Genomic DNA, 22679 nt, shown 5'->3' with positions numbered 1-22679 from the left:
GTCCCTCAGGGTTCCTGTCAGTGGCCAAGCAGTGACTAAAACCTTGCCCCTTGTCAGCCCCATTATACACCTGGGAATTCAGATCATACACAGAAAGTTATTGGACCACTGTCTTAAGGCAGTAAATCTTTATGGAAGCAGGCTGCCTCATCTTTTTCCCATGGAGTGGCTGGTATGTTCAAACTGCCAACCTTTTGGTTAGCAGCCCAATGCTTTAACCACAGTGCCACCAGAGCTCCATATTGGGGAACCACAGGAAGATGAAATAGCACCTGCTGAGAGTTAGAAGACTTCTCTCCCACAAGTGACTGGGTGACCTTGGATACCCCACTTTCTTTCTCTGCACATTGGCTTCTTTATTGGTGAGGAGCTGGGCTGGAACAGAAAGTTGGGAGCTTGGCCAACTCTCACAAATGCTAGAACAGGCTTCTAAGGGAATAGCAGTGCCACTGAAGCAAAGTGTCCCCTGCTGTTGCTGTGTCATTGACATGTTACCTATGAATCTTCTTCTTTGGTTATGGTTTGCTCAGACTTTGCTAGAAATTACCTTTAGTCAGTGAGAGAAGGTGCCATGTCATCTTCCAACATGTGGTCTTCTTGAGTAGCTAAGTAAGAATGGAGACCTCCCTTCCCTCCCACCCCGAACCTAAGGGCAGAGCTCTTGTCAGGTGCTGTGCACTGATCACAAAGAGGCAGCCACCTGGTGGCTGAACAGAACATGGAGGTAAAGGGCTTATAATGGATTTATTTCTCTATGGCTGAGAGGCTAGACCAGGGGCCAGTAAACAAGTTCTGTAAAGGGCTGGACAGAATATAATTTCAACTTTGCAGGACATACAGTCTGTAGCAACTATTTGACTCTGCCATTACAGCAGAAAAGTAACCATGAACGATATGTAAATGCAAAGGAGCATGGCAATAAAACTTTATTTATGAGCACTGAAATGTTAAAAATAAATAAATAAATAAAACTCACTGCTGTTGAATTGGTTCTGACTCATAGCGACCCCTCCTTGGGTTTCCAAGGCAGTATCTCTCTACGGAAGTAGGTTGCCTTGTTTTCCTTCTGAGGAGTGGCTGGTGGAAATGTTAAGTTCATATCATTTTCATTCATCATTTAATATTCTTATTTTTTTTTTTCAATCATTTAAAAGTATAAAAACTATTCTTAGCTTACAAGCCATACAAAAACTGGCATGGATCACATTTTGCCTACAAGCCATAGTTTGCTGACCCCTGGGCTAAGCCATTCAGAATTTGAAAAACAACCTCACCTTATTCTTGATGAGTCTTGACATTTCCACATCCTTCCCAGTAGAGGGCACCCTTACTCAAGTTGGGTTTCCTTGGCTGCTGACTCTGGTACTACCCAGCCTTGGAGCTCCCAATCCTGATGTGTCCTGAGCTAACAACTCCTTCTTGGGACCACTATTCCAGCCATGTTTGAGAAGCCAAAATGTGTTATGCTTCATTAAAAAGAGAGGCCTCAAAATGCTTGTTGGCACATGTTTGACAGCAGAGGCACCTTGAGGACAATTGTGGAATGTTCTGGAACTCTCAGTGAAGGAGGCATTTGGGAGGTGTTATTGTCATTAAAAAAAATAAAAATAAAAATGAAAACAAAGAGCAGTGTTCAGTCCTCTCAGCAGCAGAATCCTGGTCCCTGCGTTTCCCAGCCCTACTCCCACTTTTATGAAGTATAGTAGATTGGGCAGAATCTCCTCCCTCAGGACCTATGTGCTGGATGGTCTCTTTGCCAAACTGTCAGAGAGACATTAAGCGTTGCTATGTGCAGGAGAAAACACTGCATACAGGGAGAGGACTTCTTTCTGTATTCTCTCCCACCCTTGCCACCCACCCCACTTTTATGAAGTGTGAATTACGACCCTGGGGCCAGGCAAAGGAAGAAACTGACAGTTGCTTCCTATATGACAAGTGGACACATTCCTGCTCTAATGCCAGAATCTCCAGTCATGAAATTTCTTTTCCTCTGGAAATGAAAGCCTACATCCTAGAATGATAAAGTCCCAGGAACAGATAGCATTAATGAAGCCACTGAAGTTCATTGTGTATACTCCTGTCTCTTCCCTTCCTGCACTCTGGACAAAGGGGGCCAGAATCATTCCCATACTTATGGGAAACTACTTGTCTTTGAATCCCAAAATGCACTGAATTGTACAGAAGAGATGCACCTAATTGCAACATCAGGTTGTGGACACAGACTTGCTTTCTGACATACATCTGCAATAGGAAATGGAATCATTGTTTCAGGAGCGAGGAGCCCCGTGTTCAGTCTGGGCGGGCTTTGTCTTGCCTAAGGCTAGACTATGGGCCATCTGACCCTGTAGGATTCTTTGCAGGCTCAGAATTCTGTGAAGGGGAGCATTAAGGAAGCCCCTGAAGTTCATTGCCTGTACAGACAGACTGCCCATAACAGTGTCCCTTTCCCTCCTGAGTTCTCAATTCTCCAGAATCCTTTTCCCTGTATCCTTCCAACCCCAGTCAGGCAACTTTGCTCCATTTTCTTCATAGCCCTAACATCTACCTTTCTCCACCAACAAGCCCCTGTCTAACTGCTGGGATGGGCCTGACTCATCCTGAGCCCTCAGTGAGTGGACATGGGCATTGTCAGCATCACACAGCTGGTGTTGGCTTTCACATCTCACCGGTTAGCTCCTTGGTCTGAGCCTCCTGTGCTTTCTCCCACAGAGCAGCCCATCCAGTATGCTCACTCCACCTGTGAGGCCGGCGTGGCTGAGCTCCACATCCAGGATGCCCTTCCAGAGGACAATGGCATCTACACCTGTCTAGCAGAAAACACCTTGGGGCAGGCATCTTGCAGCGCCCGGGTCACCGTCCACGGTAGGAGCCCCTGAGCACCTTGCTAGAAGCACCTTTCCTATAGACACATCCACTTGGGAGGTGAGACATTGGACCTGAAGGTGGGCAGGTAGAAGAGATGGTCTCCAGAAGTTCACAGTGACAGCAGTCTGCCATGGAAGACAGACATGCAAAGGCCAACCCCAACCCACCACCCTACCCCTGAGGGCTGTGGGAAGATCTAGGGGAAAGAGGCAAGGACTCCCTAACTCATAAAAGCTCCCATTCTGGTAGGAAGACAGCACACAATGAAAGAAGACTTAGGAAGAGAGTTTGTATCCCTGCTAGGAATCATGAAACTCATAAATGACCCCTTAAAGGCTGGGGACACTGATAACAGAGTGTGGGTATTAAGGCTTCTGAGAGTCACAGGTTACCCCCTTTCTCCTTCCTGCCTCCCCACCTGAGGCTTGTTTTTGTCCAGCATCAGCCTGGTGTCTCAGTAATCTGATTATCATGGTCATCTATTGATCAGCTCCTAGCACTTAGTCCTAAGAAATCCCAGTGGAGCTACGGGGCTCAGACACATCTCTCTGGGCTGTGATATTGGTGGGCTTTGTGGCAGTTCCTAGGGGAGTGTTCCTTGGGCTCAGGGCTTTCAGGTAAGCTTGATTTCCCACCTCACCTTGACCTGGGCCCCCAGTTCCTGTGCTGTGCATAGCTGGTCCTCTGCATGCTTGGATGTAGCATGTTGTGCTTTGCCCATCAGACTAGCAAGAGACTATGTATCCTCTCTGTTCCCTGGGCTCAGGCCTCTTGGGAAGAGTCTCCCTGTAGTGGAAGTAGCCACCTTCTGGGAGGCTGTAGGAGATGGTTTCACTGAGAACGAAAAAGGAAAAAAAAAAAATATTTTGCTGCTTAGGGTGTTAAATCTTTCAACTCACCTGTACAATGTTGTTTAGACCTCAACTGAGGGGTTGTTGTCCCCATTTTATAAGAAGGGCCTAGAGTTCTCAAGAAGTTACTGTAACTCACCTAAGCACATCAAGCTAGTAAGGAAGCTAACCTTTGGACCCAGAGTCTTGTGACTTTGAAGCCTGTGTTCATCTCTACACCCTGCCCTTTTCACTGTTTGCCCATCCTCTGGCCCAAAGTGGGAGGCTGGCCACCATGAGCTGGGCAGTACCAATCACTTAGAGATAAAGGAACTGGCACAGATGGCCAACTCTGATTCTGTGAAGCTCTCTGCCAGAAGTGGACATGCTACCTGGACTTTCCAACTTCTCTGATGTTCCTCAGCTTCTCTGGAGTGCTTTATTCATGAATTGGTCTACTTTCACCTTACAGGAAGCCCTCCATATAGGTTAGAGCCTGGCTCTGGCCCAGGGACTTTGTCCTAGCCCAGCAATAGTCCCATCAGAGGTGAGGATCCCCAGATGAAAGATTAAGAAGTTTTGCTGTCATTCTTTTGCCCCCATGGCCTGAGGGGAGCTGTCTGACCATCCACACAAGTATGTTTTAAAGCCAGAATGCTAGCTGGCATATTTATCCCATTTATCCTCACACTTCTAATTTCATGGCTCATTGAGGGGCCTCAGGAAATTGTGATGCTAAGATTTAAGAGGAAAAGATAACAGATCTGAACAGCATCTCTGGGACCAAGGGAGCAGTTCTAACTGCCCTCTGCCCCAATCACCTTCCTACCAAGGCATCCTTCTTGGTGGTTGGCCCACCTCAAAGTCCAATGCTTGGCAGAGAGTCAGAATGGCATGCTAGACCACATAGCTCAACCTTCTGTTTTCTGAGCTGCTCCCTTGAAAATTTCAGCCCACAGCCCAGCTAATCCGGTGCCTGCCCCCAATTGCCTGTGTTTAGATTGGATTAGAGAGGCCTAGCTGAGCAATAGTCCCATCAGATCAAGATCAAGAAGTTTTGGGGCCATTCTCTTGCCCCCACAGGCTGGGGGGAACTGCATGATCACCCACACAAGCATGTTTTAAAGCAGAAACACAGAGCACCCAGGCAAGAACTCAGCCAGGGCTGTTTGGATTTGCTCTAAGAACAGTCCTGAGTGAATGAGAACCCCCCTTCCTTGTAGGGGGGATTTACTGGCCTGTGAGAGCCAGAGGCTCAGATACCATAAATGGTGAACTCGGCTGAGAGGCACAGCCACGTGCTCAGGCCTGGCAGCATTTGGGCTGTTCCCGCACAGGATTGGGGCAGGGTAGCCTGGCACTATGATACCGCTGGCATTGTCAGCACTTGGGAGGCTCAAATCCAATTCCTGCACCATCCTCAGCTGTGCAGAGCTTTTCTTACTTTATTGGCAGTTCCTTTGGCTCCAGGTCCTCTAAGGGCACTTTATGGGGGTGGGGAGATGATTGCTGCAATGGCAGCAGAGGCATTAGTTGCTTCCTGTACCAACCTGCTGTTCCTACCTCTCTCTTGGCTGCCCAGGCTTAGCCTTTCTTTTCCCTGATAATCTCTGGGCCACTTAGGGGAACAGGGCTTATGGAACCCGATGACCTGGTCTCAGTGTGGACCCTGGCTCCACCACTTAACAGCCCTATGTCTTGGGCTGCTAGTTAACTCTCCTGACCTCACCTTCCTTTTCTGTGAAATAGGGACACTGATAGTCACCTCATAGAATTGTGAGGTTTGAATGAATTTTTATATGCAGTGTTGGATTACCCAATAAGCAAGGTAAGCATGGGCTTGCTTGTGCTTACTTACTAATCTGTAGTGGATGATTTCACATTTTTTCACCACATCAAAGATTTTGCTTCTAGATATGGCTGGTATCTCTCTCCCAACCCCACAGCACCTTCCTACAGAACTTCCTTCCTACAGAACCTCTTTTCAAATTTACAATCCCTGACAGGGGTGGTGTACCCAGTAAGCAAGGTAAGCACAGACTTACATGTGCTTTCTTACTAATCTGCAGTGAACAGTTTCACGTTTTTTTTTACCACATAATCCCATGCCTATCTTACTTATGAAGAAATCTGTCCCTGCATACATGCAACGTCCTGAGAACAGAGGAAGTGCTCGCTAAGTACTGGTGGTCCAAAAGAGCCCAGACTTCTACATGAGATAAAATAGTTAAAAATTTTCCAAGACTGGGGAGCAGTTTTACTAAAGGAGGATCAACTTTGCCTTGGTAGGTTGTTTTTTGTTACTTGATAAGGGAGAGACTCAGAGACTTAAAGTACCAGGCCAGATAGCTAAAGCCATAGCCTCAGGCATCTCATACCAAGGACTCTAGCCACAAGGTGGCGCCATTAGGCAGTGCTTCTCCCTCTGTTCAGTCCTCCCAGTCTTCCTGAGGATCCATTTCTAGGGGCAGTTCTGCTGGGGGCAAGCTCTGTCCCAAGTCAGCAGATACTTTACTGAAGGCCAGATGTGAAGACTCTTTCTCACCGCTTTAGCCTTTTGCCAAGGTTTTGCAATCATCCAGAAATCACTGGCTCAGCATTCTGACACAATTTCTGTAGCCACTCTTCCCTGCTTTCTCTGCCTCTCCTCCTCTGCCGCTCCTTCCCCCCAAAAAACCTGGGCAACTCCCACAAATGCCACTTTGTCTGGGAGGTTTCACTCATCACCCCAGAATGAGTTCTCTTAACACCCTGTACTTCCCATATCACTGCACTTATTTAACAGCAGATCTTTGGTAAGCACCTGCTTTGTTACCCGTGTTACTCTGGGAAGACTACAGCAAACAGGACAGAGAAGGGCCTGCCCTCCTGCCTTTACACAGATGAGGAGACAATCATCAACATCTGGTTAAATTTCAGATAATGATAAGTAGCCTTCAAAAAAACAAGCAGGGTGGGAGAATAGAGAATGAGAGAAGAGGCATTTTTTCAGTGGGGCGATGAAGGACGGTCTCTCTGAGGAGATTTGAACAGAGACTTGAAAGAGTGTTCCAAGCAGATGATACAGCAAATGCCAAGCCCTGAGTTGGGAACAAGGTTGACCTATTCATGGGATGTCGAGATGGCCCAGTGTGGCTAGAGCAAAGTGAGCAGGTGGCAGAGTGGCAGAGGACTAGTTTAGAGGAGAGGCAAATATGCAGGGCCTCCTGAAGTAAGGAGAAACAGTTTTATTCTAACTGAAATGCTACTCTTAACTGCTTATTTGATTGTCTTCCCTGTTAGACTTAAACTCACTGTGGGCAGGGACCATGTTTTACTCACCGTTTCATGTAGGACAGGTCGTCCATGTGCACCTGTATTCAGTGAATCAGTGACAGCAATCTGAGGTCAGTGTGTATCCTAAGGAATGCAGAAAGACATTCTCCCAACTTCCTTCATTGTCTGGAGGCTCAGTACTCAATCCATAAATTAGCTCCCAAGAGTTCTTCAGCAAAGATTCCATCTTTTCCTCCCCTCAAGCTGTTGTTATTGGTTGCTACTGAGTTGATTCTGACTCACAGCGACCCCATGTGATGGAGTAGATCTGTCCCACAGGATTCCTTTGGCTGTAATCTTGATGGGAGTAGATCACCAGGTCTTTCTCTTCAGGAGCCGCTGGGTGATTCAGACCGCCAGCCAGCCTTTCAGTTAGCATCAAGCACTTCACCCTCGTACCACTAAGGCTCCTTCCCCTCAACTGACCAAAATCTTACTGCCATTGAGTCAATTCCAACCTATAGTGACCCAATAGGACAGAGTTGAATTGTCCCAGAGAGTATCTAAGCTTATACATCTTTACAGAAGCAGACTGCCTTATCTTTCTCCCATGGAGCAACTATTGTTGTTGTTGTTAGGTGCCATCAAGTCAGCTCCGACTCATAGCAACCCTGTGTACAACAGAATGAAACACTGCCTGGTCCCGTGCCAGCCTCACAATCCTTGCTACGCCTGAGCCCATCATTGTAGCCACTGTGTCAGTCCATCTCATTGAGGGCCACTGGTAGGTTCAATTGATGACCTTTTGGTTAGCAGCTGATCCTAACCACTGCACCACCAGGGCTCATTCCCTACAAACTGCGGTGAGGTATGCATGAGAATATCCCTGGTGCAAATAGTCAACCAGGTGATGAAAATCTTCCCTCATGACCCAGGATGGAGTCTACAGGATGATTGATCCAATTTCCTGCAGGGCCCAGAAAGATCTGAAATGGGGTAAATATTTCACTGTGTTTAGAGTTAGTCATTGATGGGGGGCTTCTTTGGGCTGGAATACTTTTAATTTATCACTCCCTTGGAGTTCTTTGTCAAGGCTAAACTTCTTAAGTGACTGTATTTATTAATAACCTGCTAATTGTACCCATTTTGACATAGTTTCTCAGCCTGATGGTTTATTTATTTAACTGAAGGCCAGCTGGGCCTATTAGAGTCACTGTGGTGTAGTGCCTAAGGCGTCTGACTGCTAACCAGAAGGCTGGCGGTTCAAACACACCAGCCACTCCTTGGAAGGAAGGTTGTGCAATCTACTTCGGTAGAGATACCATCTCAGCAACCCAAGGAGGGATCACTCTGAGTCAGAACTGACTCAACGGCAGTGAGTTTGTTTTGTTTTGTTTGTTTGTTTGTTTTAAACATATTTATTATTATTTGTTTTGATGAAGAGCCCCTGATGAAAACAGCAGGCACTAGTGAAGTCGACTGTTCGCTGGACAGTGAAATCACCAGTGAAGGCACAATCTGTTTTCAGATTAGTAACATGCACTTTGGTGGCAGTGACAGCCTCCAACCACTGGAGAAGATCATTGTAATTGGAAGATACTGCTGTTTTCTCCTCTTATCCCAAATTATGCTCAGTTACTTTGTATAGTACATAATCTATCCAGATGGTATAAGTATAACCCTGCCCTCCATGGGCTTTAAAGCAGTGAAAACAAATTTTAATACTTAAGCTACCTGAAGAGAGATTTACTGGAGGTGGAAGATGAGCATTGGTTTTAACTTGTCAGTTTTTATTTTTTAAGAACGTTCATCCACCCAAGATGTCAATCCAAGGCCTTTGAAAATCCTAAGAAAGAAAGCAATAAATTAAACGTTAAATTTATTTGTAATATAACTGATATTTTAAGTTTCCGTAGATCACACATAAGAATTGGAGAGTTGGACCTTGTGGTTCCTTCATGTTACAGGGAGACTTTTGAATAGGTATGTGTACATTTGTGTCCAGGTCATAGATCTTGAGCCTCATTTTACTAATTGAGCAATTACAGAGGTTTGTAACTGTGTACTTCTGCATCCCAATGTAGGTGCTTTGGAGCCTTTGGTTAAGAATGCCATCCAGATTATAGCTTGTGTTCCTAATGGCACAATGTGAGCTGTGTTAAGACAGTGTGGTAGGGAGTGTGGTTTCCAGGCATTCACTGGGAGGGAACATTGGGGCAATTTGGGTACTATACTTTTAAGTTTAGAGTTTGATTATAACTTCGAAGACAGTAAGAAGGTTATGGGCCAATGATCCCTCCCTCCCATCTGGCAACCCTGTCATTACTGGGCAGAGATCTTTTTAGAGATGTCATGCGTCATTGTTTCCTTTCATTCTTTTCTGACATCTTTCTCTTCCTATTTGCTTCTTAGGTTTTTAGATGAGGGCAAGGAGGGCCAAAAGAGAGCAAGGCCAAGGGAGGAAGAATCTTTTTCTTTTCTTTTCTTTAAATGCCACAAGTAGCAGCAGCTTTGCTGACTCCCCAAGTAGGTTCCATCTGGTTCGGACACAGAATTTTCTTGGAAGGGAATTCACATTCCTCCCTGGGATTTGCAATTTGCATAGACACCCTGAAAATGGGAAGGGGCTAGACTTCACTTCAGGTGGGTGAAAGTAACCCTCCTTTGATGCAGACAAGTCCTCTTGAGTTAACAATCCTGGAATTTAGGGAAAGGAGGAGGCTGGTCTGGGATTGTGGACCATGCTGGATTCTAAGCAAAGAGGAGGAGAAGGCAGTGCTTCCAGAGCTCTCTTTTAGGTGGTGATTTGTTGAATTTCCATAGAATATCAAGGTTTGGAGCCAATTAGATTTGCTGTTGGAATGATACTCTGCATAGTAATAACTAAGCAAAATAGCTCAGATTCAAAGTTTAAAGAAAATCTTCAGTAGCTCTAAGATAAATGCAATCATTTTTCCACCTCACAACAATGCACTTTCAAGAGGGGTGTGTATGTGTGTCTGAGAGATTTGGGGGCAACAGAGATAGGAAGTGGTTAGAGGAAGGGATATTCCATGTCCATTGGCGTTAGGTGACCACCTGTGCAACCTGGGATGCTCTTAAGCAGCTGATACAGGCTGAGGCTCTGAAGTGGGGATTTCATAAGTGCCTGTGACAGCAATAGGCAGTGATCCCTCTATTGGGAAGAGCCCCTCCAGATCTCCTCAAATGGGAAGGGAGTGCGGGTGCTGCAAGGATATATCAAATCCTGAGTTTTCACTTCTCTGCCACTTCTTTTCTGCCACCAGCTGCACATGCAGCCCTTCCTCCTCTGACTCTAACCACCCACAGCCAGACCTCACAAGTGAAAAGACAGAGTCCTCCAGGCTGCCGGGTCTGCCCAAGACTTCAGACATCACCCACTAGTTTAGGAGTCCCCATGACACCCTAAGGTCTGACCTGCTGGCTTTCACTGCTCACTCGAGTTCAATATTTGCTGGAACAACTCACAGAACTTACAGAAAGCACTATACTTACTATTACTGTTTTATAAGGATACAAGTGAAGACACGCATAGGGCAAGATCTGAGAGGGTTCCCAACATGGAGCTTTCACACATCATTGTCTGTCAGCAACCAGGAAGCCCAAGGAGTGTCCATGCCCAGAGCCTCATTACATACTCATGATTGATTAGATCCTCCCCTCCCTTCCCCTGAGGTCAGCTGATACCACCTGGTGGTCTTTCTGGCCTGGCCAGCACCCCTGAGGCCCCTCAGGGGTGACTGAGCACAAACTGCCCTTGTAATCAGTGTATAAACATGTGTAATAGTGCCGATTCGGATCCCTAAAGGCAGGGCTTCACAAAGCAGCGAGTAAAAGTTTGGCAGGTGGAGAAAATGCTTCTAAGGAAAAAGTCTGAGGGTTCTCAATTTCAGGCCCGAAAGGAGCTAAAGGACTCTATCCATGTATCCAGATTGAGGAACAGGTTATATAGTTAATGTAGAAGAATTAGTGAGAAAGGTAACATGTTGCACTTGTTGTGTGGGTAATTAAACCTTCCTCTAAGAGTTTTTCAAAATATAATATTGACTTAGTATCAGTTAGTGTTAGTATTTTTAAGCTAAAACACTATCAATTAGTATTTTTAATAAGAAACATTGTTTTGATAGAAAAAGCCTAATTGGTTAGATTGTTTTATTTAACTCTCAACAACTCCATTTTACACTTTCCAATTAACTCCACTTTACAGATGAAGAAAACTGGTGCTCAGAGAGGTTAAGTCATTTGTCCACAGTGGCCCAGCTAATAAGTCGCAGAACTAGGCCTCCCACTGCTTATGTCCATGTACTTTCTACTTTGCTACTCTGAGGCCCTGACAAGTCACTCATTTGGTGCTTTTGCTTCACCAGAGCAAAAATGGCATGCTCTGACCAACCAGTTGTCCATGAGTAGATTCTGACTCATGGAGACCCTGTGTGTGTCTGAGTAGAAGTGTGCTTCATAATTTTTTCAATGGCTGGCTGTTACAGTGGTAGATCACCAGACCTTTCTTCAGAGGTCCCTCTGGGTGGACTCGAACCTCCAACCTTTCCATTAGCAGCAAGTGCAGTAACCATATGCACCACCCAGGTGCTTCTAGTTCATGACTAGGACTAATTTCAAAAAAACAGCTTCAGATTGATGAGTCAAAAGCAGAGCGAAAATGGCCAGAAAGGAAAAATCTGAGGATCAATAGAGTCAGAAAGGGAGGTCTTCCTCTCCTCCTTCCCTTTCTCTTTCCCTGTCTCTGTCATATTTCCTCTCTCCCTTTGTCTTTCTCTTCCCTCCTCTCTCTATTCTTCCCTTTCTCCTCCTCCTTTCTCTTTCTCATGTCTTATTAACAGCTTTATTCTCTATGACATCATTTTTTCGTCCCAACTTTGCTTTATAAGTGTTCTTAGTGTCTTGTCTTTCCCATTGGTGGACAGGTCAAGTTTTTTTTTCCTTTTTCTCGGACTGGAATGATGTACCCAATAGCTCCTCAGTTAGTATCATGACTCAGTGGGTCAGTGAGTAAATGGAGAGACATTGGGCCAAGTACCAATGCAATTATAAATTCATTTTAAATCTTTAATCCTAAACCAGTGAATCAAGGAGGCTTAGCCCTTCCTGGATTCCAGAAGGAAGGATCCTTTTGGATCTGGTCTCAGCAGAGCAGCAGGAAGCCCAGCTATGAGATAAACCTGGGGTATATTTAGCCCAGCCTATTTAAACTGGGTAGCATGTCCGTCACGGATCCCAGTGAACCCTCCTTGCTATCAGTGTGCCATGGCCAATGCCTGGCCTCCCAAAATGAAGGCTCAGACTTCCTGAAGCAACATTGCTTATGGAGACCTCTTGCCTCAGACCCTGGACCTCCTACTCCTGCCACAAGCCAGCACTGTGCCAGATGAAAGCTTAAAGGACAGCCCCAGAAAACTGAGTCTAGGGTAACTGGTGGGCATGAACACAAATGATAAGTGAAAGCTCCCAGCAAAGCTTTGGTGGCCAGCCTTTGTTCTCGGTATAGTAAAGGGAGAGCACCCAACCAGGACCCAGCTGACTGCATCCTTATCCCCAGTGGCCACTTCAGGCACAGGATCTCTGGGGAGGCCAGCTTCCTTCTCTGTTCCTCAACTCCTCAGCTCCTCTCCTATAAAACAGGGACAAAATCTATTTACTACTTCAGAGGATATTGAGCTGTGAGCATGCTTTATAATCATAAACTGCTGAACTTTGTCAGGAATCGTTGTTTTAATTTTATCTCTATGGCAGCTGTTACTTCTGCCTGATCAAATGTGAATTTTCTGTCTTGGGGGACTTTCTCATTGTCGTTATTGTCAGATTGAGTTTGCCTAACTGAAAAAGTCAGTTAGGTTAGGAAAGGCAAAATACATTTATTTTCCTACTTACTATGTGCTAGATATTATTCTGGCAGTTTTGCACGTGTTAAACTCACTGCCGTTGAGTCAGATCTGACTCATAGCAACCCCTCCTTGGGTTTCCGAGGTGATATCTCTATGGGAGTAGATTGCCTAGTCTTCCTTCTGAGGAGTGGCTGGGGGTTTGAACCACCAGCCTTCTGGTTAGCAGTCAAATCCCTTAGGCACTATGCCACCAAACCTCCCCTTACACATGTTAGTTCTTTTAATCAGTTAAAAACCCTGCAGAGGATAATATATGATCATCAATTTAGAGGTGAGAACACTGAGGCTTAGAGTAGGGAACATGCTACAGATCATAGAGCTGGTGATGGATCACAAAGCTAGATTCATGAGTTAAGAAAGGCAATTTTTATCTGCCTCTTCTTATTTTACCTCAGTCCACAGCATACATAGTTTGTGCTTATCTAGTAGCCTAAAGGTTGGCAGTTCAAGCCAACCCAGCAGCACCGCAGAAGGCACCAGGTGATCTACTTCTGAAAAATGAGCCATTGAAAACTCTGTGGAGCACAGTTCCACTCTGATCCACATGGGTAGCCATGAGTTGGAACTGACTCAATGGTGATGGGTTTTGGTTTTAATCTATCTCTTATTTTAAACTCAGTTCATACAAGAAGGAGCATAAATGGATACATAGTCTGTAGACCACAGATGAGCCAGAATAGTTTGCTTTAGAATGAAATGAAACACAAGCATGTACACATACACGTTGCCCTTTTCAGCTGGCTTGTCTCTACTCTGTTTCAGTTTTTCTTGGTTTTCAGGGGTCTTAAGATGCAGGTCAAGGATCTCTGGTGGTATAATGCCTAAGGCATTTGACTGCTAACCAGAAGGTTGGTGGTTCTAAACCACCAGCCACTCCTTGGAAGGAAGATGGGGCAATCTGCTTCTGTAAATATTTACTGCCTTGGAAACCCAAAGGGGGTCGCTATGAGTTGGAATCAATGTGATGGCAGTGAGTTTGATTTTTTTTTTTTTTTTTTTTTTGGAGGATGCAGGGCAGCAGATAGTATACTTGTCTTTGTGGAACACTCCCTTGGGTATCATGGGAGAAGGCTGATTCCCTTCAAAGAGGCTGGCCTTAGGTAATTCCTCCTAGACTCATCAGAAGGCCTGGGTAGGAGCCCTAGCACTGCCTTTGAGTATCTCTGTGACCTTGGATAAGCCATTTTACCTTCCTGAGCCCTGGTCTCTCTCTTAGTAAAGTCAGGTGGTGCGACTGGGGCCAGGGATTCGGGATTCTAGTTAGGAATTTTTTTTTTCCTGGAAAGACACTTGCCCAGAAACCAAGATCCTCCCTGGCTCCTTAACTCCGGTGCAGTGTGTGTCTGTAGAGAGGGTTGGTGGGTTTACTCACCCTGTGAAGAATTTAGGATGATTGGATGCTGGGCAGAGTCAGCTATTCAGTAGCCTGGATTTATGGTCACTCCAGTCTCATGTGACCCACCGCACCCCCCCACCCTCTGGGGTGAATCAATACAACCAGAAACCTGACCACAAACTGCAGGTCTGACAACAAGTTCATTCTGAACATTTACTCCTGTTAAAAATAATCAAAACTCACTGAAATTTGAACATTGGGTCTATTCTGAAAAGTTATTCTATATGTATATAAGGAAACCAGTCTGATTCCAGGAAAAGCAAATGGCTCAAATTTAGGTACAATGAGGCATATAAAGACAAGAAGGAGAAATGTGGAAGATCAACCACTGGCTAATCTTAACCCCATTGATTGAACCCGGCCCTCCCCCTTTTACTTGTTGTTGTTGTTGTTATGTGCTGTTGAGTCAGCCCCGATTCATAGCGACCCCTCCTTGGGTTTCCGAGGCAGTATCACTACGGAAGTAGGATTGCCCAACCTTCCTTCCGAGGAGTGGCTGGTGGGTTTGAACCGCCAGCCTTCTGGTTAGCAGTCAAGTGCTTTAGCCACTATGCTACCAGAGCCCTTTTACTTAGATCAACTGAAACCTGCACTCAAAGTAGCCTCTGGCCCTCCACCCAGTCATGTCTTTTAAAGTTCAAATTTGGTAAGCTTGGCTTCAAACAGGAAAGAAAGGATGCTGGCAGGATTCATTTTGGTCAGGAATTTCTTTACAGTGAATATATGGTTTTATGGGTAAGAAGATCTTAAAGTCATAGTAAGATACCTGTTATTAATCTTTCTCTTTGATGCTCCCAATCATATCTTTCCTCCCAATGTTCCTGCTGTTGGACTCTGGGAAGAAAGAATAGAATTAGAAGCAGTAAGTGACAGTGAACTACATGCCTGCCTAGGGCCAGTTCCCACAAACTTGTCAGTCACTCTCCCTCACCACTCTCTCCTGGATGGGGTGCTGTGATAGTTTGTTCTCAGCTTACTTAAAGATATATCCCATGGTATTTTTTAGCAAAAGAACCCTGGTTGCACAGTGGTTACAGTGCTCAGCTGGTAACTAGAAGGTTGGCAGTTCGAACCTAGCAGCAGCTCCAGGGAAGGATGTGGCGGTCTGCTTCTGTAAAGATTTATAGCCTTGGAAACCCTATTGGCAGTTCTTTTCTGTCCTGTAGGGTCACTATGAGTCTGAATTGACTTAACAGCACAGATTTGGGTGTTTTGTTGTTGTTGTTGTTGTTATTTCTTAGCAACATATTTGTACTCCTAACAGTATTTGCTCTGTGCTGGGGGCGGGGCAGAACCTAGATTCAAACATGTTCTATAAACCAACTCACTGCCGTCAAGTTGATTCCTACTCATAGTGAACCTATGGGACAGAGTAGAACTTCCCCATAGAGTTTCCAAAGCTGTAAATCTTTACAGAAGTATACTGCCTCATCTTTCTCCCACAGAGCAGCTAGTGGGTTCAAACTGCCATCCTTTTGGTTAGAAGCTGAGTGCTTTAACCAGTGTGCCACCAAAGCTCCTTATATATTCTATAAAGACTCTTTTATTAAGCCTTAAGCAAGACAAAAACAAAGCAGACATAATCTTCCAGATGAGAGAAATTGTCAGCATGAGACTGATGGAGTCCACTGACTCACAGCCTTGGTCTTCATATATATGATAGAGAACAAAAGAAATTGTCACAAGATCATGATTGGTAGAGGTTAATCCATCACTGTCACAGGCTGGACTACAGACTCAGGGACAGGACCATGATTGGGATACATACACAATTTCAAGTTGAAAAGCTTACAGGGTTGGTTCTGGGGCTTTAACTACCTGGCTGTGTGGTAGTCGGGGTATGACTCAAGATCATGCGGCCCTCTGTCATAGTCACCAGGATCCCAACTTTTAACTTAAATGAGATAACATGTGGCGATTTTAAGGAGCTCTGGTGGTATAATGCCTAAGGCATTTGGCTGCTAACCAGAAGGCTGGTGGTTCAAACCCACCAGCCACTCCATGGAAGGAAGATTGGGCAATCTACTTCCATAAAGATGTATAGCCTTGGAAACCCAGAGCGGGTCGCTATGAGTTGGAATCGACTCGATGGCAGTGAGTTTGGTTTGGGTTTTATTTTCGATAAATCATTAAAGACAGTCCTAGACAGTTTCCCTGGTTCTTTGTGTGAGCATCATACTAGTTAATCTCCTTTCAACCACACTCTTCCTGAGGGCAAACTGCCCCCTCCCTGGTTTGCCCCGGACTTGGCTAAGCATTGCCACATTGCTGATTTAATGAAAGAACTCAGATGGTGTCTGAACTTATGTCAAGATTCAAAATGGAATTAGGGCTCCCATTATAGACCATAGTCTTCCACAAACCAAGTACTTTAGAATTTAAACTTCAATGCAGCCCCAAACCAAAAAACCAAACTCCCTGCCATTGAGTCAATTCCAACTCAATAGCGACCCCCATTGGGTTTCTGAGGCAGTAAATCTTAACAGAAGTAGATTGCCCCATCTTCCAAATAAATCTGTAATCCTTAGGCGAGGGACCAGTCTCCTTTTGTTCTTTTGCTGTTCTCCATATTATTGAACCCAAGTGGACAGGTGTGAGTTGGTCTCCTGGCAGCCTCATACAAATGTTGACACTGACAATAGTTTTACAAAGTGTTTTCACATATTGGCTCTTTGAAACTCCCTAGAGTATTATTATTCCCTATTTTACAGATGAGTAAATTGTGGTGGTGGAGGAAGGGAAGCAGTGACTTGCCCCAGGCCAGGGCCCAGCACCCCCGCAGGTGGGCCACTCCATAGCTACAGGCAGACAACAACCTCTCAGTCAGTGAACTGTGATGTGGAGGGCAGTACCCAGGCCACCCTCTCAGAAAGGTTCCTGAGAGGATGGAGGTGCAGATAGGACTTTAGTCCCCAGTGGTCATGACTCAAGGTGACTTGGCTTGGCCAAACTCCTGACCATGAATGGACTGGGGAACAGGGGCAGTGGGAAGAACCAAGAGATAATCGGGGTTAGAGATAGATTGCCAACTGGATTGAAGGAGAGAGAGCTGTGAGCTCTTGATGTTCCTGCAGCACCCAGGAATAAGAGCCGCATCCGCATGGTGCTTCTGTGAAGCTTGGGACTCTGGCTGAGGCAGCAGAGAGGCGGGAACAGGGAGTACTGGAGAGGCAAAAACATTTTGTCCTGAATCTTCCCAGTCTTCGCAAGACAGGAAATTCCTCAACTCTCCCGAGGCAGCCAGCTTTCCTGGCCACTGCAGCCCATTGGAGGACCGAGGTCTGTGCATCACCAACACCAGTACCCACTCAGGGGCCTCTGCCAAGGCATCAAGGCCACTCTCCATCAAAGGCAGCAATGCCTGAGCTGGGGGAGGGGGCTTTGAAAAGAGCAGGGGGAGCAATAGGGCCTGGGAGTCCCGTATTCCGGCTATGCACGAGGGGGTTTTCCCTGTCCTGACGCCATGCTCTTCTTACTGCACCTGCTTTGGAGAAGTTTTCCTTCGGCCTCCTGGGCCTTCCTGGCCTCTCTCCACCCATATCCCCAAAGGCAGAGAGTTTTTCAGTAGGCCATATTTAGTTTTCAGTAGCAACAAATAAAAATCCAAAGGTAAAATTGGAGCTAGGCCCTTTCAGGTATACAAAGCATCACCCAAGAAATGTATCCTTGTGGCTCCAGGCTTACCAGAGAAGAGCTGGGATTTGTGGTCCTGTGATGATAAGAACCCAAAACACCAGAGTCCCAGTCCCCTAAAACTTACTAAGTTCGAGATATCCCAGCCCTTCTTTCTCCCACCATTGTTGTTGTTGTTGTTATGTGCAGTCGAGTCGACCCGACTCATAGTGACCCCTCCTTGGGTTTCCGAGGCAGTGTCACTACGGAAGTAGATTGCCCCATTTTCCTTCTGAGGAGTGGCTGGTGGGTTTGAACCGCCAGCCTTGTGGTTAGCAGTCAAGTGCCTTAGCCACTATGCTACCAGCGCTCCCCCTGCCAAAACCAACAACATCATCAAAAGGTAAAAGAAAATTTTTGAAATATCTGGCTCACAGAGCAAAGTGAAATATCAGTGCCTCAGTGCTGTGTGCACCAGGGCTATCCTGAGTGTGAAATGAGACAATAGACTCAGCCATTTTGCTGCCCCTTTACCACTGTGCATGTGAGACAGGTTCAAAGCCCAGCCTGGGAGGAGGCAGCCGAGAAGAATGGAAAGCCTGTCTGTTAACCCATGTCACAAAGGACTCAGTGGAGTGAATAGTCCAGCCTGCAGCTGGAAACTTTTTCTAGTTTTTGTCCTAATCTCAGGCTACTTGCTCACTCTCCTCTAATTCTTGCTGTTTCTCAGAGAGAGAGATTTTTTTCCAGTTTTTATTGAGGTATTATTAATTGTACAATATGCTGCACATATTTATAGTGTTTGATATGATAAGTTAATACACTGTTTTCACCACAGTTTTTTAAATGAACATCTTCATCAGCCCCAGACATTTCTGTGTGCCCCTTTGCCATCTAGTCCCCCAACCCCTGCCTCAGGCAACTGCTGATCTGCCATCTGTCACCTGTCACTATATTTTGTATTTTCTAGAATTGTATATAAATGTTGTTGTTGTTGTTATGTGCCGTCGAGTCAGCCCCGACTCATAGCGACCCCTCCTTGGGTTTCTGAGGCAGTATCACTACGGAAGTAGGATTGCCCAACCTTCCTTCCGAGGAGTGGCTGGTGGGTTTGAACCGCCAGCCGTCTGGTTAACAGGCAAGTGTCTTAGCCACTATGCTACCAGAGCTCCCTGTATATTAATAGACCCATTCAGTATATACTTTTTTTTTGTCTGGCTTCTTCAACTCAGTGTAACTGTCTTAAGATCTGTCCATATTGTGACATGTATCTTTAGTTCATTTCTTTTTATGGAAAAGTAATAGTCCATTGTATGGATTTATCACAATTTGTTTATTTATTAATCTATTGATGCACATTTGCATTGTTTCCAGTTTGGAGCTATTACAAAAAGCACAAAACTGCTGTGAATGTTTGTGTGAATGTTTTTGTATAGATAGGTACTTTCATTTTGGGGAATAAATACTTAGGAGGAGAACGACTGGGTCATATGGTAAGTATATCTTTAACTTTTAAAGAAACTGCCAAATGGTTTTCAAAATGGTCTCTACCATTTGACATTCCCACTGGCAGCGCCTGAGACTTCCAGTTGCTACACATCGTTGCCAACACCAATCCTTGAAAGGTCAACCTTTTTAATTTTACCCACTCTAATGGGTTGTCTTTGGCTTTCTTGAGGAGTTTAAAATCTCTTAAGATGGTGGTGGAGTACCCTGCAATCATAGAAAACGGGGAAACACTTCAGTTCTGTTTTATGAATGAGATCACGATTTACTGTTAAGTGTAAAAACAAGGGACCAATCACTGCATACAGTAGGCTATCATTTTATTTTTTTAAAAAAAGAAGAAACTAAAAAAAAATACATATTTGCTTGTGTATGTTGTATATGTAGGCCATCTCTGGCAAGATGAGCAAGAAACTGCAAATTGGTTGCCTCTGATCAGAGATGCTTGACAGCTGGGAGACAAGATTGGGAGGGAGACTTTACACATACTCTCTGGTACCTTTTTAATTTTGGGCCGTGTATCACGTATTGAAAAAAGAAAATAACATTTAAGAAAACTCATCCCACAAGATGCCAAGTATTGGCCTCTTTCCTTTGAAGTCCTCCTGAAGAAACAGAGCCTACAATGGGCATGGCTCCAGAGTGGTCTGTGATCCCCTCCCTGCTCTCAGGTAATAGCGTGGTCATATGGAGCAGAGAAACAGGGCACATCTTGTTCCTAATGATGTCCTGTTGGACCACTTGCCACTGAGTTGATTCCAACTCATGGTGACCTCATGTGGATCAGAGTAGAAATGTGCTCCATAGGATTCTCAGAGGCTGATTTTTTAGAAGTAGCTCACTAGGACTTTCTTCAAAGTGCCTGTGGTTAGACTCAACCCTCCAACTTTTTGGTTAACCACTAACTGAACACATTAACTATTTACATCACCCATGGCCTCAAAAACTTTATCTGTTAGCAGTCAGTTTCTGGTGGAAACCTGAGCCTTGACACAGTCATTATTGTACCAAGATTACTTTTAGTCTGTGTTTGTTGAATGAATGAATGAATGTTCAAGCCACATTCTGTTGTCTACCACACAGAAAAGAAGAGTGACAGGAAGAGTGAGTACCTTCTACCCGTGGCTCCCAGCAAACCCACTGCACCCATCTTCCTGCAGGGCCTCTCTGATATCAAAGTCATGGATGGAAGCCAGGTCACGATGGCAGTCCAGGTGTCAGGTCTGTCTCTGCATCTCTCTTCTTGGGGTGTATATGAAAAGTACAACTGTAAATGGGCATTGTTCTCCAAGGGACCTCTCAGATCACTGATCCACCAGAAAATCAGCAAGACACTACTAAGCAATGGACGTGAAGCAAGTGGTGGCTTCTAGGCCCCTCTATTCAGCCTTCTATGGGTAGGATTTTCTAGATTCAAGGTTAAGTGGTCCAGGGGAGGAAGATAGCCATGGCTAGATGGAAGAGGGATTAATTTGAAAATATAATGTAAACAATGTAGCTGGTGCAAAGCCAGATTATGTGAGAATTTCTTGAGTCTTGGAAGATATGCTCAGTTGTTCTACCCAAATTTTAAGGTGTTAAGATGTAGCAGAGGTCCTTCTAAAACAGGGGCAGTGGTAACAAGAACATCCCAATATCTGTATAGTTTGTCATTAATTGTATAAGTGGTTGTTGGTGCTCACAGCCCTGTTTTGCCACTGATTGTTCCCGTTGACAGCCTGGCCTCACATTCCCGATGTCTCAATTTCTCTTGTGGCTGCAGAAGCAATAAAAATATGTTATGAGAGAACCCAAGTGCATATCCTCTTAGGGATCTTAGGATGAACTCCTTGCTCCTGCAGGCTGGAGGCAATTTTATGACAATCTGACAATCCCAGGCAGAGTGCTGCACTCCCCCCACAAAAAATCTTTTCTCTCCCTACCACCACCATAGCCTGGGAAGTGAACACTGCAGCAGCTATGTGATAGCTGACTCACACAGCCCAGCATCCTCAGAGGTGCTCTGGACCCGGTCTCCAGGCCTGTGATGTCTGTGCCACCTCCTTCAACAGCCCATTCCAGGGGACTTCTGCCTTGTTCTGGACTTCTCTCTGCCTTGCTCTGTCGTTGTCCTTTTGTTGTCATGGTTACCTGCTGTCCGAGTCAATTGGGTTTTCATTGGCTGATTTTTTGGAAGTAGATTGTCAGGCCTTTGTTGGTAGTCCATTTTAGTCTGGAAGCCCCACTGAAACTTGTACAGCATCATAGCAACAGGCATGCTTCCACTGACAGATGAGTGGAGACTGTGCATGAGATTCATTGGCCAGAGTGACACAAACAAGTTAAGCACTTGACTGTTAGCCAAAAGGTTGATGGTTTGAAGCTACTGCAGGGTACCTCAGAAGACCTGCTTCTGAAAGATTACAGCCTTGAAAACCCTATGGAGCAGTTCTACTCTGCATTCATAGGGTTACAATGAGTCAGAACTGACTTGACAGCAACTAACAACAACTCCCACACAGGAGGCGAGAATTCTATCACTGAACCAGCACTAAACCTTACTCTTCTGTAGTCACACAGAATAATTCTCAACTTTTATCACAGAGGAAACCATCACAGGTAGTCATTGTTTCATATCCCCAAAAAATTCCTGGAAACTTCCCCCAAAAAATAAATGAGTAAAATCTGAAAATTCCATCTACCTTGAGTGGTGTTTGGAAATGCTATGCAAACTGGTACCCATCTTTACTTGGGAGTACACGTGCATAATAGCAATAAGAAAGACTAACTGAGCTGTCTTTTCAGTGTTTTGCTTTTTTGTTTGTTTGTTTTTAATGCTTCATTGTGATTTGGGTGAAGTTTACAGAGAAAATTGGTTTCCCATTCAACAATTCATACACTTTTTTTTTTTTTTATTGTGACTTGGGCGAAAATTCACAGAGCAAATTCACCCTCCACGCAGCAGTCCACACACACCTCGCCTCACGACACCAACCACAACTCACCACAGTGCAAAAGCTCCCCTCCCACCTCCCCCCAACAGTCATTCCTCCATGTGTCTATCCCTGCACATACCCCTGCCCCATGAGCTGTCTCCCTACACACAAACAGCCCCTCTCTGCCCCATGATTGTTCTCTCCAAGGAGCACATCCACCTCAGGCAAATGCTCAACTCCTATACTTGTCCCTTGCTTGGATGGAAGACACAGGTGTGGGCCCAACTCCAGACCCGAAAGGCAGCCAGGGGCCACAGTTTCAGTGGTTCCACCAGGCCCCATCAGACCAGCAAACCTGGTCCCCCCCTTTTTTTTT

General features: G+C 45.3%; 1 protein-coding gene across 1 annotated transcript in view; it reads left to right on the top strand.

The window, feature by feature from the left end:
* Positions 1 to 22679, top strand: part of MYLK (myosin light chain kinase) — a 194351-nt gene that overhangs the window by 42266 nt on the left and 129406 nt on the right. Inside the window, exons 9-10 of the mRNA XM_042781400.1 lie at positions 2710 to 2862; positions 20472 to 20609. Of these exons, the coding sequence (XP_042637334.1) occupies positions 2710 to 2862; positions 20472 to 20609 (291 nt within the window). The remainder of the gene's footprint in view (positions 1 to 2709; positions 2863 to 20471; positions 20610 to 22679) is intronic.

Source organism: Orycteropus afer, unplaced genomic scaffold, assembly GCF_000298275.1.
Source record: "Orycteropus afer afer isolate SDZICR_OR568_19922 unplaced genomic scaffold, OryAfe1.0 scaffold00114, whole genome shotgun sequence".
Taxonomy (NCBI): Eukaryota; Metazoa; Chordata; class Mammalia; order Tubulidentata; family Orycteropodidae; genus Orycteropus; species Orycteropus afer.
This window is presented reverse-complemented; position numbering and strand designations above follow the sequence as displayed.